At 43.3% G+C, this 19,381-nt stretch overlaps 2 protein-coding genes across 19 annotated transcripts in view; both read left to right on the top strand.

Moving 5' to 3' along the window:
* The first annotated feature begins 539 nt into the window (after positions 1 to 539).
* fbxl2 (F-box and leucine-rich repeat protein 2) lies at positions 540 to 12,894 on the top strand. Of its 2 annotated transcripts, none has more exons than XM_068333574.1 (14): positions 540 to 1,044; positions 5,246 to 5,307; positions 8,002 to 8,056; positions 8,464 to 8,538; positions 8,684 to 8,778; positions 9,091 to 9,255; positions 9,480 to 9,606; positions 9,727 to 9,801; positions 9,899 to 10,029; positions 10,204 to 10,264; positions 10,356 to 10,400; positions 10,714 to 10,770; positions 10,863 to 11,075; positions 11,163 to 12,894. In XM_068333574.1, exons 1-14 carry the CDS (start codon positions 1,015 to 1,017, stop codon positions 11,268 to 11,270), a joined length of 1,299 nt encoding a protein of 432 aa, XP_068189675.1. In that variant the 5' UTR covers positions 540 to 1,014; the 3' UTR covers positions 11,271 to 12,894. The 2 variants fall into 2 exon arrangements, with proteins under 2 accessions (XP_068189675.1, XP_068189674.1); XM_068333573.1 differs by lacking the exon at positions 540 to 1,044 and adding an exon at positions 1,306 to 1,510.
* A 355-nt stretch (positions 12,895 to 13,249) lies between these two features.
* clasp2 (cytoplasmic linker associated protein 2) overlaps positions 13,250 to 19,381 on the top strand; it is a 42,069-nt gene continuing 35,937 nt past the window's right edge. For 15 of the 17 annotated variants that reach the window (XM_068333211.1, XM_068333216.1, XM_068333212.1 and 12 more), the window contains exons 1-2: positions 13,250 to 14,205; positions 18,936 to 19,014. In XM_068333211.1, the coding sequence (XP_068189312.1) occupies positions 14,008 to 14,205; positions 18,936 to 19,014 (277 nt within the window). In that variant the 5' untranslated portion in view covers positions 13,250 to 14,007. The remainder of the gene's footprint in view (positions 14,206 to 18,935; positions 19,015 to 19,381) is intronic. The other 2 variants (XM_068333226.1, XM_068333228.1) reach the window with 1 other exon arrangement.

Raw genomic sequence — 19,381 nt, forward strand, 5'->3', positions numbered from 1 at the left:
ATGTCAAAAAATGGGCCTCTTTGTGATTTTTAGTTTTTTCCGATTATGAGCTTAAAACAATTGAAGCCTCTCGCTATATAATCAAAATATGCAGCTATAATAAAATTGGTATTTTTGGAGAATAAAAACATATCAGAGAGGTGAGTCCAGATTATTCTAGGTGTGCGTCCGAAGATTGAAGCCTGTATGTGACTGTGTTACACATCTCTACTGCAGTTAAACTCTTGGATACTAGATCCAGCATTCACAGACACACACGCCTCCGTCCATCACTCACACACACCGCAGCTTTGCGTGTGTGCACGTCCCGGTTGCTGATGTTCACGTGATCGTCACGGCAACAGTCGGTCAAACCGGGACATCGTGTTATCATCATCCCCCCCCACCCCCCCCCCCACCCCCGTTCCAAATAATCCGCAAGACCTCACAATCAAAACAAATCGACCACGCGTGCTTTTCCCGCAGCAATGACGTCACGCAAACCCCTCCCCCTTATCCGCAAGTAAACACAACGCCAGAGAAGGTGGGGAGGGGGGGGAGAAAACGTCCATCCTCGGTCTCCGTACGTGTGTTCGACGCGTGTCGCTGTCCTGCGTGGGACGGGAGCGCGCGTTAACGCGGCGCGTCACATGCGCGCTTTGGAGCAGTCCGGCAAGATTTGGGGAGCAGCTGACGCGATGAAGGGAGAGGCGGAAGTGAAGTCACTTGACAGACCGTCCATGTTATTATTGTTATTTTGGTAGCCCTGTGATGAGACGGGCTGGGGGAGCCGAGACAACGAGCCGCAGGCCGCCGCGCACCGACGCCACCGCCTCGCTGACCGGGAGACAGGAGCCTCGCTGACGGCCGGGTCAGGGGAGGAGCAGGAGGAGAAGGAGGAGAAGGAGGAGGGTGTGAATGCCCAGCTCCAGCTCAGCTCCTACACTCCCGACCGACCAAAAATAAAACGGCGACAAAAACAGGAACGGCTCGACCGGAGCGTGCGGTTCGGTGCGGGGACGTGCAGCCGCAGACATGAACGGGATCACCAAAGGCCGGTTCGAGGTATGACAGGCGCGCCACTGGTTTAACAGTTCGTTCCTATAGTAGACGTGGGAGTCTTGTATAAGCGGAGTGTGTGTGTGTGTGTGTGTGTGTGTGTGTACGTGTGTGTGTGTGTGTGTGTGTGTGTGTGTGTGTGTGTGTGTGTGTCTAATATAACATGCAGTCGGGAGCTGAGGCGTTTCGTTGGTCAAGGGTAATCCGAAATCCTGTTATTGTCCTGGCGCACCAATAGACAAGCCGCGACACGGGGCTCAGGACTGCGGGACAAGGAGGGCTGTGGCTGAGGATCCACATCATATCAGGGCCGAGTCTGCGTGGATCTGTCGCCCGAGGTTACAGGCTGTCAGGATTGGGGAGGGGTGGCTGGGTTGCTGCGGATGGTGCGTAAAAACAAGCAGAACCAAAGCGCAGATGAATGTTGGAGCTGACTTTGTGGTACCTGTGGACGGGCAGGTGTCGCAGGAAGGTTCGGCTGCTTTTTTTTTACCACTGCCAGATCACATCCTGGCTTTGTGTTCCACAATCAGTTCCATATGTGTCCAAATGATTCCACCTCCGTTAATGTTTTTGCTTTAATCTGCAAAGGGTTTTCCTAGATCTTCCCCTTCATGCTGCTATCAGTGACTGCTGCAGTCTCAGAGTGATTGGAGACTCGACGACAGGCGTCTCCTCTGCTTTGTGGAGCATCCTCAAGTGACCTGCTGCAAAGGCACCTGCTTCTGGCAGCGCTGCTGAGGAATCGTAACCCATAGGCCTCCAGTTCTGTCCTTTTCATGGTTCACATGTTGTAGAAACCTTCCTCGAATCCCAGCAGAGATCTTGTTTAGTCAGATTCAAAATTGGGTAAACGGGAAACTTTACTCTTGGTGTACTCTGAGGTTGTCCTGTAGGATTGTCTAATGACGGCCAGGCTAGGAAGATGCTTTCTTGATGGATTTCCTGACACTTGATGGAATCCGTCTTACGTCGCTGGGTTCTGGTGTTAAAGGGCGTAAAATGACCCCAGAGCATCACGGAGATGCCGCCATGGGTCATGATGGGGTATTCTAGTCATCACACGATCTACTAGACCCAGAAGTTCCTGTTTGGATCCATCATTCTGCAGAAACAGCATAACAATCGTTGCATTCCATGCCCGTGTGCGGTTGGCTTTGAAGCTGGAGTACAGCCATACTTCTCCTGAACTGTGTTCGATTATTGTTCTCCTGTAATATTAGTCACGCATTATTGAGATTCTCACCAGCTTGACTAGATGAATCTTGACTTTCTCAGTCATGTGTTCGGCTGCTCTGATCTTATCAGTAGTAGTTTTCACATTCTGTTTATCTCAATGTGTCTGAACGGCCCGGCGCTGATCTATGTCGCCACATCGGTGGATTTCTCAACTGCTGTAAGCTTCTTAAAGGTGCACGAAAACCAAGTGTGTAGCAAGGGGTGGGGGTGGGGTGGGGGGTGGGTGGGCAATCTGTTAAGAGTAGCGTCCGACTTAGCAGCTGGTTGATGCTCCTGACAGCAGCCGCATTTAGTCACAGAATCACAGGCGGGGAGTTGCACATCGTATGACCCAGATCTAATATCTCATCGTTCTTCTCGTGTTACAAAGGATCCCTGAACTTAAGCCGTTCTGGGTCAGGAGCTGGATGTGTCTATGCACCCTGTCGCACACTGTCTAGGAACCGGAGTATGACTGCAGAGAGGAACTCCCTGCTTGGGAGTGCAGCTCTGCTGGCACAGGGATCGAGGCACCGTGATCGCTGAGGTGATGAGTTGAGCGAAGAACAAGTACCGGATGGATTGAACCTCACTGTCATGGTATCATACCTGCAAATAATGATGGCGATGACAGGGCCTACTTTAAAACTGTTTTCATAGATAAGGTGCACTAGATTATAAGGCGCACTGCCGCTTTTTGTGAAAATGAAAGGCTTTTAGGTGCGCCTTATAGTGCGGAAAATAATGTAACTGAAACGACTGTCCTCCAGGTTTTATCTCGATTATGTTTGTTGAAAGGAAGGTCAGAGGTCAGGGATGGATTGCAGAAATGATTTGGAATTGATTCAAAATTTAATCCCCAATCCCAAACCACCTCTGGCTGTTTAGAGACACAGAGTTAATTTTTTCTCTTGCTGACAGGTCAATTTCTCCCTCTGCCTTTAAGCATGGGCACTATTTTACAATTAAGGTCAATTTCCTTTAGCTTCATTCAATTGACATCTTTCTAAATATAACTGAAACTGCAGATCGAATGATGGCGGCGCTTCATTCCGTCATGTCTGTTAACCTTTAGTGAGTACGCTTAGAGATGAGCTGGCATCTGTTTTGAATCCCTGTTGTTACCTGACCATCAAACCACCTTAGTTAATAATTAGTTTGACCAACTTCCTCAATTCCTATCGGTTGACCTTCACTTCCTCACCTACCGCCTTTGCATTTCAATAATGACGTTTTGTACTTTTTTTTTTCCTGTTGCACCATTTCTTCTCTTTTTTTCTTTTTTTAAAAAATTTTTTGCTTCTGCTTCCTCCTTCTCCCCGATGATGCTCCCTCTCGCTCTCTCCTCCTCTTTTTTTATTCCCTTCTCTTTTATTGCTTTCTCTTTCACGGAGCTTGCATCTGTCATGGACCCTGCTGGCTCTAAAACCTCTCTCTCCCTCATGTGTTTTTTTTTCATTTTTGGGTGTTTGGAGTTTGCCTGACACAGCAGGGAGTCCCCCTCATTAGATACAGTTTCTGAGTCTTTGAGGATACAAGTGTATCGCTGGCAGGATGCGTGTCTGCAGAGGCACTGCGAATGTGGGTGTTTGCCATCATTTAAATTCATGGCTGAATGCAGCCCACCTGATCTAGAATTTTCTGCCTCTGTTCTTCCCACACAGAGGTCTATCACAAATTACCTGCAAGCTTCTAAGTGCGTGTGTGTGTATATGTGTGTGTATGTGTCCCACTCAGCAGATGGCCAGACATCCAGCGACTAGACTAATTGCGATAAGTATGCCAACAAGCTGACCAGGCTAACGGAATTATAAGCTTGTAAGGAGGGAACATGGAAAGCCAAAGATACTTGTCTTGTTTATTGCCATCGTGTTTGACAGAACCTACAAGGTTGTGTTCTGATTAAAGCATCGCTTCACCTTCATTTGAGTCACACACTCACAAGCATCTACGTACATTGAATGGAATCGTTCCTCTTGTCTTCTTTTTTTTAACGCAAGTGAGGGAGGACAAATTAATTTGAGTGATTGGATTTGTTTTACGTGGATTATGAGAGTAATAATACCCTTTGTAAAAATCTATTTTAAAACATACATTCTGCATCTATCTGATAGCCAAAACCACACATGAACACACACAATGAGTGGTTAATGGAAGACTGGGATTAATGTAGCTTACTATCAATGGGGAAACCTGAAGCTCCTGGATGCTAATTCTTCTTTATCATTAGCAACATGTGTGTTAAATTTTCAAGCACACATGGACATGGTGTTGTTTTTGCAGCTGATGACTCTCATCGTGTGTTGTGCATAAATGAAAGTAGTAGTGGGTAGCACTGCGTAGTCACACGCCGACTGACCAGCCACGCACTGAATCATACACTGATGTTATTCATGGGGAAAAGGGCGAGAGATGAATTTTGATGACGTATGAGACCAGCAAGGGTCTGCATTTTCATGATAGTTGATGTTTTTTTAGCCTTTTGGTTGAATCTATGATGTCAGCATCAGCAGAATATTATTTCATGGTACCTGTGAAAAACTAGATAACGTCCTACAGTGAGAAAGGCGGGGCTTGACAAAACTTCAAAGTCTTTTTTTTAATACCAAATCTTCCCTTTTGTCTTTCCAATGATGATTTTTCACCACGGATCTGATTGTTAAAAAAAAAAAAAGGACATGTCTCGTAAATTGTAATGATCTGAAACCGAATGAAATCTCATGCTAATCAAGCTTTAGCTGAACTTTTTTCTTTTTTTTTTTACACAATTGCTTAGATTTTATTCATCCTCACATGAACTTCTTACAGTCAGCATGACCAGAAGTCATTACAATCATTTAAAATGGGGCTTATAATGCACACATGTGGATTATTTAAAAATGGACAATACACTAAAAGCTGTAAACGTACCCTTTAGGCACATGTTGAGTTTAACATAGCAAACAAATCTGGTTTAAATCTGCAATTTCTTTGTTCTGTGTCTCGGCAGGTGTTCTCCAACAGCGATGAAGCCCCCATCAATAAGAAGCTCCCCAAAGAGCTGCTTCTTCGGTAAGATTCATGACATTAAACCTCCCTCCTTCACACACCCTCACACAAATCATAACACTGCGTACCCTGGGACGAGGGCTTAGGTCAGGGTAACTCATTAGCTGAACTATCCTTGAACAGTGTTTGTGTGTGTGTGGTTTAATGAGTGTTTGTTTGTTTTGTCACCAGCTGTGTGTGTCCTGTGTGTGGGTTTGTGTGTGTTTTGCCTGAAATCAGCTTCTTTGACCTACAGACCAATATTTTGTCCCACATAAATCTGACATTGCAGGACATGCTCATCCTTCACGCTGATTTATATGTGGGTCTAGTGTGTGTGTGTGCGTGCAAGTGTGTGTGTGTGTGTGTGTCAGCGCAAAAGGCTCCTGGCCCTATGCAAACCGTGTGTTTGTGCATGTGTGCTATAAATAGCTTTTCTTAGCTGTTGGGGGAACTCCTCAGCGCTGCACACTTCTGCTGCTCCAGCTGTGAAGCGACCAGAACACCCACTCCCACCAGCACCGTTTTCACAGGTGGACAGAATCGCACGTATTCAGTCATCCAGTGTAGCCGTGCTCGTGACCTACTGTCACATGTGGCATGTTGAGAGACTTACACAACATCATCCATGTAAAAGACTCATTGTTGTAGCAGCAAATCTTGTTGTGAAACTGTGGAAATTTTTTTTTTTTTTTTTTAGATCTCTAATTTTGTTAAACTCTGTCACTATAGTAAGCAGTGAGGGACATTATGCGTAGGTATAAAGCAACCCTAACCCTATTTCCACTTAAATGTATACTTAAATGGGTAAAACTTTATATTTTATTACATCTGCAGATTCTGTTGATTTTATGTATGACTCAAAATGTAGTTTTGCCTTTTCTCAATAATATGACTGAGAAAAATCTTAAATTCAAGAAAAATTAAATTCAAAGATATGGACAAGATATGAAAAAATAAATTGATTTTGAGATACAGTACACAATAGATAATTGATGCCTTTGCTTGAAACATGACTTATTTTACTGTTTGAATATCAAAATACCGCCACACGCTGGCAACGTGTCCAGATCGTCTCCACTGAGAGACTCCAGCAACCCCCCATGACCCGCAAAAGCAGAGTCGGCTGTGTGGAAAATAAATGAATGAATATCTAAATAACCCCTGACTAATTTTTGGATCGTTGCTTGGACTAAATGTTCTCAGGGTGTTCTTTTCCAAATCAGGAAAGATTCTATTTCTTTGTATTCTCATTAGCATCGTTGTTGATGTTTTAATGTATCACTGTGACTTGTTGTGTGTTTGCGTGCAGGTGTTACTTATAGCCGGTGAAACTGTGAAAACGTTGCCGTGACAAAAAACTCGTCTGACAGATGAGTTTCGGAGAGAGTTCAGAGCGGTTTCTACCCGGAAGCGCTGACTCAGCACCCTCCCTATCACTGCCGAAATTCATGTCTAGCTGTAGTTACTATGACAACTGGTCCTAGGCTGACAGTGGAGGCTTGACTCCGTCTTATCTAACCATGCTTGAAGGGCCAGGTGTGCATTTTGTCAAAATATGGAACTACGCTCCATTAAAATCCGATTAGGTATCACGAGGCACTGCCAGGCAAGATGTGATGCTACATTTAAAGGATGACAAAAAATGTTTTCTGTGCTGGTCTTCAGTGGAAGCATTGAGAGTTTCTTGTGCCAAGTTTAATGGAAAATGCGCTCATACAAGGCTGTGTCAGCCACACAGCTGTGACACGTCCCTTGTCTGACTTCAGTCGAAACATGACGATGATTCCCCAGATCTGAAAATCCGATCTCAGATTGACCGATTGCTTCCTTGCGAGTGTGATGAACACAGATCCCTGTGTGGTCAGTCTCTGGTCGCTGTCTCACAGATAATTGAAAGTCAGGTTGTGTTTGATTAAAGCAGACAGTCGCTCAATAATCAGCGTCACAGCCATTAGCCAGTTATTTTGTCGGGGGGGGGAGATCGATGAGCCGCTGCTTGATTGGTCAACATCTCTGGTGGCATCGGGAATCACTCCAAGGTCCTCTTGTGTGTGTGTGTCTGTGTGTATGATGTGTTTGAGTGCACATGCAGGGTTGGACTTTTTGTGTAGGTCTGTTGATTGCATGCGTGTGCAAGATCCTGTTATAGATTATAAGGACATGTCCCAGCATGCCCTGTCCAAACACACACAAACACACACACACTCTCTCTCTCACACACAAAAACACACTGCCTTTGTCTGCCTCTGTGTGTAAGAAACAATGGCCAGCTCCTGTCCCTGTGGATTAAAAAGAAACGTTCGGGCCCCTGATGAACTCAGAGCGCTGGCATCGTGACAGTTCTCTGATGATCTCAGATATTCTGTTGATTGGCCTCAAAGGCAACCAGATGGAATTTACTTGTTTATAGATATATAAAACATGTGCGGTATGCCTGTTTGTCTGTCCCATGCTGTCTGTAGTCTCTCCTGTCTGAGTGCCGGAGATTACTCATTGGCAGATTAATGGATTGAGCTGACCCAGTAGCCGGCTGCTGCTGACCGACCCACAGTGACCCACACTGCTGTCTGCGGCGCCACCAAGCCAACACTGGAAATATTTTGTTGTTAATGTTGCTCATCACTAATATAAAAAAACATGCAGTAAATCACACAGATGCCAAAACATAATCAAACTTAAATTCTTGCCTTTTCTTTTTTTTGTCTCATTTTCTAGAATATTCTCCTATCTGGATGTGGTTACTCTCTGTAGGTGTGCACAAGTATCAAAGGTAAACATTTCACTTTCTTCATTTCCGAACCACCCACTGTGGATTTAGACACTTCTCGTTTTGAAACGATTGATGCAGTGGAGAAGTGTGATATGGTGCAAGTAAAAAAAAAAAAAAAAAAAAAAAAAAAATCCCCTGGAAATATGTGTGATGTAGCGCCATCTGCTGGTCATGTGTAAATGGGCCTTTGTTAAATCACTGCAGCTGGAAGTCATTCATGAATGATCTAGAAGTGAATAATCAAGGCCGGGCATGTGAACTGTGAATGAATGTCTTGCAACGAATACAGTTTATAATTTTTTAAAAAGGGAAATATTAAAGAAAAATTAAATATTATTTCTTCTATGCATGATGACAGATTCCTCCTTCACCCTCCTGACCCGTGTCTGTCTCTGTCACCCTTTCAGGCCTGGAACGTTCTGGCCCTGGATGGCAGCAACTGGCAGAAGATCGACCTGTTCAACTTCCAGACGGACATAGAGGTGAGGGATATTTGAAGGGGCCTGCCTCTCTATACGCTGCATGTTAGCGTTTGTTGAGCAGCATCAACTGCCACAAGGCTGGGTCAGTAGGCTCAGACCTCATCCTCCATCCACCTCTTTGTCTATTTACCTCTGTCTCCTTCAGGGCCGGGTGGTGGAGAACATTTCCAAGCGATGTGGGGGCTTCCTGAGGCAGCTGAGTCTCAGGGGCTGCCTGAGTGTGGGAGACGCCTCCATGAAGTGAGTCTCTGGCGACTCGGCTTCGACTTTTACAGTCATTGGCTATTTGTTCATATAATTATGCTCATATGTAATGAGGGTGTGATTTTATTTTCACATGAATCTGTTGCATCTGTTTATTTATCCACCTTTTGCTGTAAGACTTAAAAAGAGGTACAAGCTGAAACTAGAAACAAGAAGAACAACAGTCTCCCGTGGGGCCTGCACAGATGACTCTGTTAATTGGCTCCTGAGCATCTTGCAGCATCTTTATTTATTCAATGGAGCGACTCCTGAGTTACCCCCCCCCCCTACTGTTTGACTGCTTCCCAGGACATTTGCTCAGAACTGCAGAAACATCGAAGTGTTGAACCTGAATGGCTGCACAAAGATCACAGACAGCACCTGCGTCAGCCTCAGCAAGTTTTGCTCCAAACTCAAACAGCTGGATCTCACCTCCTGCGTGTCCATCAGCAACCACTCCCTCAAGGCCCTCAGGTACCAACCAGGACACATTTATTAGCTCAGCTACTTGAACTCATATAACAGCTCCTTTTAACACACACTCAACACTCCGATGGAGGTGATAAGTGTACACAGGTGTTAAGTCACACATGCATCCATCTGGTTTACACATCCTACACATCTGTCTTTGACCTTAACTGTGAAATGTGTATGTGTGTGTGTGTGTGTGTGTGTGTGTGTGTGTGTGTGTGTCTCAGTGACGGCTGCAGAATGCTGGAGCTCTTGAACCTTTCATGGTGTGACCAGATCACGCGTGATGGCGTTGAGGCTCTTGCCAGGGGCTGCAATGGTTTACGAGCGCTGTTCCTGAGGGGCTGCACGCAGGTAGGGCAGTACATATGCACACCAAGACACACACATTTATCGATCGGACACAGTCATATCCATAAATGATCGATTGGACGATGTGTTTCACAAATAAGGTGTTTGTTCATTTCAATCCAGCTGGATGACGGAGCGTTGAAACACCTACAGAAACACTGCCCTGAACTCACCACCATCAATATGCAGTCTTGCACAGTAAGAAAAATACTTGGAAGGTTTGGAGGGAGATGATCAGGGATCAGAAATGTGTTTGTGATTTTGCGTTGTGTTGTTTTGTTTTTTTTGCCTCCAGCAAATAACAGATGAAGGCCTGGTCAGTCTGTGCCGAGGATGCCACAAATTACAGATCCTTTGTGTGTCTGGCTGCAGTAACATCACCGATGCCTCCCTCACTGCAATGGGACTTAACTGCCCTAGACTCAAGTGAGGGGAGAAAACACACACACTCTTTAAGGATGCAACAACACCAGTATTTGTACAATTGAAAATAATTTTAGCTACCTGAAAATGCCAGAAATCACAATCTGTTGGTCCAAGACGGGATCTCAGGTCTCGTGCAATGCCAAACGTGTGTGTGTGTGTGTGTGTGTTTATCAGGATCCTTGAAGCTGCACGATGCTCCCATGTTACAGATGCTGGGTTCACTGTTTTGGCCAGGGTGAGATTAATTTTCCCGTTTTTAGCTTTAGTTTTTGTTTCACTCCAATGTCTCTCAGTAGTGTTTGAATAATTTCTGTTCCTCCTCACAGAATTGCCACGAGCTTGAAAAAATGGACTTAGAAGAATGTATTTTGGTGAGACATTTAGTGGCTTACTCCAAATATTGCATCATGTTGTTTGTTTGTGTAGAATCTTGAATAATTCTGTGCTTTTATCTGTTTGTTTTTTGTAAAAGACCGGATTGTAGGAAAGCAGAGAGATAGATTGGAAAGCAGTTGCATAGGAACAAATATACATTTGCTGACTGAAAAACAAAATTCAAACACGAGAGTGTGAGTTCTGAAAGAGGTGTGCGTCACAATCTAGAGGCAGCAGAGGATGACTGAAGGCACCATTGCAACAATGGCTGATTCAACATCACTTTCATCACGTTAATCCTCTGTGCAGGTGACAGACAACACCCTGGTTCAGCTCTCTATCCACTGTCCTCGTCTGCAAGCGCTGGTAAACGTCTTCACCTGCAGTTTGTTCAGATTCTACATGCAACTTCAAATCATTTGTGTATCTTTAAACCAACTGTCCCCCCCCTCCAATAGTCCCTGTCCCACTGCGAGCTGATCACAGACGATGGCATCAGAGCTCTGAGCAGCAGCACCTGCGGCCAGGAGCGCCTCACTGTGGTGGAGCTTGACAACTGCCCCCTCATCACTGATGTAACGCTGGAGCACCTGAAGAGCTGCCACCGCCTGGAACGCATTGAGCTCTACGACTGTCAGCAAGTCACCAGGGCGGGCATCAAACGCATCAGGGTCAGTGGAAGTCACTGGGAAATATATACTCCGTTAGTTAAGTTAGATTCTGCTATTTTAAATTTAAGCTTCCTCTGTCCTTCATAGGCTCACCTTCCAGACATCAAGGTTCATGCCTACTTTGCCCCGGTAACACCTCCTCCCTCTGTACATGGAGGCGGTCAGCGTCTGTGCCGCTGCTGCATCATCCTCTGACAGTGGAGGGCCAGGGGGGGCCACCTCTGTCTACAGGTCCTGCTGCTCTGATATGGGCTGAATGGGTTGGGGGCTGAGGTGGGTGTAGGGGAGAGGAGGGGCTGGACCCACTCACTGCTCCTGATCACCGATCAATCGAGAGACAGATTGCCACTGATCCCTGATCAGTCGAACCCACCCCTCCTGTCTCCTCTTGCGCACGTATCAGGACCGCAGCAGCTCCAGGTTTGTGCGTGGTGGGTGGGAGCGGGGTCTCATTCTCTCTTTGTCACTGTAAAGACAAAACAGATTCTGTACTTCACCTCTGAGCGTAGAGGGCTGCACCTGGACAGCTGGAGAATGAAGGATCTGCAAAGTGAAACTAAAATGCATAATGTTCAAAGCTAAAAAAAAAGACAATATTGCCATCTTGGACAATGGTTTGCCCTGTGGAGTATCATCTCAACCAATCACAAGACACTTCAACTTGGCCATCCTCAAGATCATCTGGATATTAATAGTGAAGCCTTGGCAAGGCCAGCTCAATTCTCTTGTGTGATAGAGTTGAGGAATAAACAGGAAGTACAAAAGGACACGTAATATATTTGTGTATCTCAGAAACATTTGTTGAGATTCAGATAATGTTCGTACAGAGAATGTTTTGCCATTGGAAAAAAAAAAAGAATTCCTCAAAAAAAAAATGTTTTAGTTTCTTTTTTTCAGTGCTTATTGTAATTGTCCATACCTGTCTTTCCAGAGAGGGAGATGTTTGTCTTTTGAAATGGGAAAAAAAAAATTGCTGTGACAAAAAAACGACCTGTGATTCAGACTCTGTGTCTCAAAGTGTTATGTTGACTGTATACTACTGGGATGAATGACCTCTCCAGTGCAATAGGTTGTTTTGTTGGCTTGTAGGCCCTGATCCAATCCTGTCAGTAGCCCTGTGCACTAGGTCCTACCTGACCACTTAAGCATTTTGTTTACATCCTGAATTAGATTAGCACCACGGATAAACTTGTTTACATCAGTAGGTTTCCAGTTCCCTACTGCGCAGAGTTTAGTAACACTGACAAAACTGTGGTATACCCACTGTTTGAAATGGACTATAAGGTCCAATATTAAAATTTGCTGCGATGTCTATCTGGATATCAATCATGGATAATGTTGGTGAAGCTTTGCACCTAAATGAAATGAATATTTGATGAAAACTGAGATAAAAGGTGCAACAGTGTGAGCAAAGGCACCTAAACTTCTTGACAATCACATTAATCTATGATTTGAAATCTAATTTTGTGTAGTTTTTGTGTAATTGGCAATTTACTGTTGTAGGATATAATGAATTGATGTATTCGGTATACTCTACCCAATTGATGCCCCAATTAGCTGGCAATTTTATGCTACACAACAGACTGGCAAATGCTGTGCAGTGCCAAGTGCTCAAAGATGTTGAACTGGTAGATTTATGGATAGGACTGATGCAAGGAGAGCAGACAAATGAAGATGGATTCAGAAACACATAGCTGACTTGACTGGCTGTGATACTAATGCCCTCTCTTTGACAGCTGTTTTAACAGTTTTATGTTTAAGAAAATAAATTTTAAAAAATAAACAAATGAATAAATAAAAGTGACTAATAGTAAATGTGCTTTGTCTCTTGTGAGATTATGTGTCCCAGAACCAGTATCTGAACTTGGAACTGCGGCAAACAAAAATTTCAGGCACACCACATTTTTACCCCTAGATGTCGCCCAAGAGTCGTGCCACACTGAAGACACTACCACATAAACTGCGATGTGTTTACATGATTGTGTATATAAAAAAAATATAGCCACAAACCTGTAATCATGTAATCTTTCTTATAACCGGTGGGTCTACATCTCAATTTAAGCACATTTTTAGGACATAAATATTAAGAATACGTTCGACATTTTACATCAGGCATTGTGATAGCTACCTGTGCGGTGGCCGAAGGACCATCGGCCTGATCGTAGATCAGTTGAGTCCCCTGATAAACCGCAGTCCCCGGCAGCGCGCAAGCTTTCACCGCCAGAAGACAGGCTGAGCGGCAACTGTAATTATTCCCGGATTTAACATAAATTACTTAACGGGGGGGACTGGAGCTGAACCGTTATCGTGGAAGTTGGGTGCTAGGTTATTGCTGAAGGACTCAACCGGAGAAAGACTTTCCAACCTGTGGTCATGGAATAGAGAAGCAGACGGGGGCCGGGCGGTAGGCCTGTGGATCACTGACGTTAGCTAGCTGAGCTAGCCGATGAGAGGCAGAAACGTTCTATCCTTGTTTGGGTCCCAGTGGTAACTAGCAAGGTGCTATTTTTGTTAGCATAACAGTTAGCCAACCAGAGCTTGTTTTGGTGCGGATCTATCGAAACAACCTGCTTTTACACGTTTTCTGAACTTTTTTGAAGTTGTTTTTTTTTTTTAAAGTTAACCCTCTGAGCTAACAGTATATAGAAAACGAGCTAATTTAACCTCTTCATCATACGAAGTTGAGGTTTAGATTTGGGTAGAGAGGGGTGACTTGTGAGTTGAATTTATTTTATTAGGTTTTGATTAGATTTTATTAGTTTATTTAGGTTTGCATGTTGACGAGTAAACATCACACAAACGCTGTCCAGACCTTCCAGTCTAGCATCTCCACGGGACTACAGTGTAAACATTTTTCGGACCTCGTCACACCGACCGCTGTCACCTTTCTTCGGCCGGCTTCAGTGGCTGGCCACACGGCACTTGGTGCTCAATGGAGGAGCATGACAACATGGACTATTTTTACCAGCAGGTATTGCAGAAAGATGTGACCCGTAGGTTACAGGTCGGACAGGACCTTATTGACTACCTGAATGACCCACATCGGTCCCCGGACGTGGAGCATGACAAACCGCGGCTGGATAAAACCATAGACGAGCTAACGGGATGGGTGAACTCCAGTAATTTCAAGGTGAGAAATATTGGCCAGTCATTGAATATTGGCATCACATTGTCACTGCAGTACTCGACCCTTTTGTCTATTCCTTACGTTTCATAACTTCATAGAAAGGTTGGGAATGGGAAATTATTAGAGACTAGTTTCAGCGCCAAATAGAGCAAAGGGTGGACATGTCAAACGAGTTGTCATCACCTGAACTCCGTGATCATGGCTATCCAATCTAAATTAAGCACAGCTAATTCGCCTTTTAACTTATTGTTGAACTCCCGGCTTGTGTTAAGATTGGACATACAATTTTGTGTTTTAGATTTATTCTAGTACGAAAAAAAATTTTTTTTTGAAGGTTTTGTGTGTCTTGTTAATCTAGACGTCCTATCCTGGATTAAATGCAGCATACTGTTTTGGTTTTTTTTGTTTGGTTGCCCCACTAATAAATAGAGTGTGGCATTTGTGTTCGTTGCTTCTGCTGAATATGTGCGTTTAGGGAACCTCCATTGTCAGCACTGTCGACTGTTGGAGCGGTGCATGGGATGGGGGAGGGGTTAGAAGGCTCATTGTTATGACCTATGATTTCTCTCCATCTCTCCCTCTCTATCCTTCTCTCCATCCTGCAAACATATGCTCTCATTCTCTTATTTGAATTTTTCCAGGTTTCCTTTGCATCCTCACTTTCACTGCTTGAGTGTTGTCTTTGTGTGGAACCTCTGTGGTATCTCATCATGTCTGTGGTATCAACAATCCAGACGACTCAGATCAGTCTGATCTTTTTTATTATATAAAAAAAGTCCTACTCATGTGGGATTATGAGTGTGGAAACTGCACATTCAGCATTACAAATAATCCTTTCTTGGCCTTTGATTCTGGTGTTAGTTTTTTTTTTTTTTTTAAACTTGGTTGTGCTTGGTGTGTGTGTCATAATCATTTAAATACGAGTTTGAAGTTAGATGCTTCAGTACTGATGTTTCATTTTCCAACACCAGGAGAGGACTTGAACATTGTTTAGATTTAGTCTTTATCAATGTACTGTCCTGCAGAATCAGTCTGCTATTATTTTGGTCTAAAAGAAATTCAGTTTGAGTTATCCATTCTGTCCTTTGTATGAAATTTTGAATTAATATGATTAAGCTCAGGTAGTCAAACTGGGACAATAGTAGATTTTGGCCTCAAATTTTGTTGGAATTATTTGTTGGAGGTGCACTTATTTTGCTTCAGCGACTCCTTATATTTGATGCAATAAAGAAAAATCACGACAAGCCCACCTACAAGAATCACTACATCCTGGGCAAACTTGTGATTGGATTGACGTATTGTTTTCTTGCTGTGAAAGAGACGTGGTGACATGAGCTCAGTCAATGACGGGCAGTGATGAAAAAGTGAGTTGTAACATCCAGAGTCCCTCACGTAGCAAGCTTTTAGCAATACTTGGCAGTGTGTAAGATGCTGAGTCAGCAGAGATGGGAATGAAGAGATGATGTGAGGCACAGAACAGAGTTTGAGTGGAAATCGAGAACCGTGGGGATACAGGGGGTGTGGGTAGATGAAGAGAGAAGTCATGATTAAATTCTTGGCAACTGTCAATGATAGATGTTTCTGCTTGGAGAGGGGATAATATGCTGCATTTTTCTCCTTTCTTTCTTCGACTCGTTTCTCTATTTCACATCCATGTCGATGTATGAGTCTATTTTTGACAGCGAGTCATTTTCGACTTCTTTCTTTTCTTTCTCCGTTGGTAAAACCGCAGATTCAGTGCTTAACTCCCAGCTTCTCAGACCTCAGCGCTGGTGCAAGGCAGATAAACAGATTAATATTGCATGCCGCATTTATGGACAGCGGGGTCAGATGACTGCACACACTGGGGGTTCATACTGCTGCCAGATTTCCCTTGCCGGACACTTGGATCGATGTCATTTTGTTTCATTCATCATGTTTCAGTGTAGTAAGCATGTTGTAGTCAGAATTTGTCAGTCATCCACTGCAGAAGCAGATTTTTATTCCTTTGTATAACTGTTATATATAGCCTGCTTCTCCCACAGACACCATTGTTGTGTGCTTCATAAAACGACTTTTCAACTGAGAGGAATGCTGCCTTTAAAAATTTAGGGGCATTATTCTCACCGACAGCTTTTAAATCAAATGAATTAAAATTGTTTTAGAGCAACTAGGGATATATGGTAATGAAATGCATTAGTTTAAACTGGCGCTATTTTGCTGCAGCTTGTAGCAATAAAGTTCAGTGCAACAACAATTTTCATCATGTCCACCCTAGATAGGAATCTCTGAGATAAACTTTTAATAAATAAATGGATCCAGCAAAGCTGTAGCTTTCTTCTCTTCTTCTTCTTCTTCTTCTTTCTAATATTCTGATAAATATCAGGTAATCAGTTGCTCACTTTCGTAAAATGATTAATTCCACATTTAAAAAGGGCTAAAGAACCACCAGAGCCTAGAGTATCTCATTTTTGTCTCAAATATGTTCCAAAACCACAAAATTTTAGTTTTCCAGGGTGAGAAACCAACTAATAACTTTACTGAAGCATTTGTGTAACGTTGTGCCAGATTAAAGTAGTCTATCATATTTAGCAGTTGTTTTTGTCATATTCTGTCCTCTTCTAATGTTGCTGTTTGAGCCTTGGACTGTTTTTCTGTCCAAAAGTCTCTTTAAGCCTCTAGAATCCAAAATAAACCCTGTACATGGTATGCGCATTAACAAGCTAAGCCGACATACTCAGCAACCTGTAACTCTCACAAAGATCCATTCACAGTGGGCTGAATATTTACATTTACTCTCACGCATACGCTCGGTCACACCAATTTTTATGTCTTTCAGCATTTTTGTCTCCATCCTCCCATCTGGACAAATCTTTCACTAGAAAACGTTTAGAGGGCGAGAAAATTTGCCATCCTTCTCTGGTGTAAAGTAACTAACAAGCCCAGTACTTTCTCTCCAGATGCCACATGTTTGTGGGTGCTGAGCTTGTAGGGATGCTGGTTGACAGAGGAGGTTGAGGGTGAGGCCCTCAGGAGTGTATCCTTCCTTTTCGGTTCCTTTTTTGCCCCGGCTATTTTCACCTCTCGTTCTCCTCCATCTGAAGTAGGTCAGACTGATGGCGTCATCGTAGTGACCCACAACTCATGTTGTTGATGCAGATATTTTTTTTGTGTGTGTTGTCTGGTACTGTCTAACCTACATTCCTGTATTTTTGCTCATCACCCCCCCGTCTTTCCCCTTCTTGTTATTGTGGTTACCTTGCTCTGCTCCCTTTGACTAAAATAGGGAATAAACTGCGGTCAACAGGATAGAGGAGTGTGGAGAAAAATGCTTTAATGGAGTTTCTTTTTGGACTGTTCAGTGTTACTGCAGGACTGCCAAAACAAGCATTCCAGCAGCAGTATGGGATGTGATACTAATCAGAAACACAGTGGAAAACTGAACTTTATTGCTAGACAGATACTCTTGTCTACCCTCCCCCTATGAGGAATATCACTAGCTAGATTCTCTTTCATGATGGAGCCAAATCACTGTGGTGCTAGGCCAGAGGGATGAGCAGCAGCCTGTAGAGTTTCATTCTGACAGTAAATGTCTGATGGTCGACAGGCATGAAGTATACAGTACATTTAAACTCGTCATCTGAACGTTGTGTACAGCTAACGTCATGTTTATTTTCAGAAGTCATGACATAATTAAAAAAACAACTGCAACTACATTGACTTTGTGTCGATGTGACTCATGATATACAAATATCGAGGTCCTCCTATTCGCTCCATCTTTCTCCCACCGTTGTGTTATTCGGGTGAGCCTTACTGTTTTAAAGCTGATCTGAGTTTCCAAATGGGGATGATTTATTTGGTATGCATGTTAATATTGGATGATGATGAATGTAAATAGCTTGATGAGTCCTGCTCTTATTTCACTTGTGGCTGTGGTGGTGTGGTTTTTGTAGGATTTTTTTTTTCCAGTGTGTAAAAACCAATCCATCAACACTGGATGGCAGAACTGCTGCGGCCGCCATGAGCGTCAGCTCACAAATCACATTAAATCAAAAAATGTTTGCACGGATTCATTTCAAGAAAGAATATAGTCATATTTTTTTTGCATAACTTAGTGTAAGTATAGGTAATTAAACCCTGTCAGTAGAAACAACCCCATTGATGATCTTCACTAAAACTATTGGATTGCATTTCAGAATAAAAGCTGATTTATTTTTTTTTCAGACGCCTCATCCATGCAGGAAATTGAATGATTTATGTGCACATATTTTTACCAAATATCTGTTGGCTTAGCACAAATCAGTTTCTATTTGCAATGTGTTGGTGTGAACTTGAATGCTATTTGATATTCCTGGTATCTTCTGGGTCCAATATTTGTGTCTAATGTCTCACCGTGTCAAACAAGTTTAAAGAGCTGCTGGAAGCCTGGCCTGCATCGCTAAAATATGACTCAAAGAAACATTAATTCTCTCACAGATTTCCTGTGAAACTCAGGAGACATGTTGATTCAGCATTTTACAAAACCATTACAGATGTCTAAATCAGACAGTCTCATCCCTCTGCAGCAAGATCTTAATTCAAACCTCAATCCGTGTTTTTTCTATCTCTGCCGCGACGGATAAGTCAAGTTGATCTGTGCTCTTTTTTAATAAAGAAAAGTGCAGATGTCTCTGATGAAATGTCATACACGCAAAACCATTGTTCTGTCATGACTGTATGATCCACACTAATGATCTTCTGTCTCGGCTTTTTAGGTGGCGTTGTTGGGGATAGACATCTGTGGTGCGTTTGTTGAGCGTATGGGAGAGCGTTTCAAAGGATACCTGGGCACAGGTAACAAGTCAAACACACACTGAAAGCTTTGTGTACTATTTACAACAAAATCCATAATATACTGTATATTGTTTTATGTTCTGAACCGCTTCAGTAGAATCGGGGCAAAACATTGAAATGTTTTTTGTGTGTTGTGACAATTCACTCCATGAAACCTGTCCAAACCTGTTCTCAGGTGTTATACTGCTGTTATTAATTGCTCCGATCACTTTGTCGCTCTCTGTTGAAGGGATCCTTTGAGTCCCTTCTTTTTCGGCATATCATGCTCGAGGCAAATGTTCATTCTCCCATTGTCTGAGAGCTGGGATGAGTTTTCACTTTTGGCTTTTCTTTCACTCAGTGAAATAAAAAGTGCATACTGTACATC

Source organism: Antennarius striatus, chromosome 14 (assembly GCF_040054535.1).
Source record: "Antennarius striatus isolate MH-2024 chromosome 14, ASM4005453v1, whole genome shotgun sequence".
NCBI lineage: Eukaryota > Metazoa > Chordata > Actinopteri > Lophiiformes > Antennariidae > Antennarius > Antennarius striatus.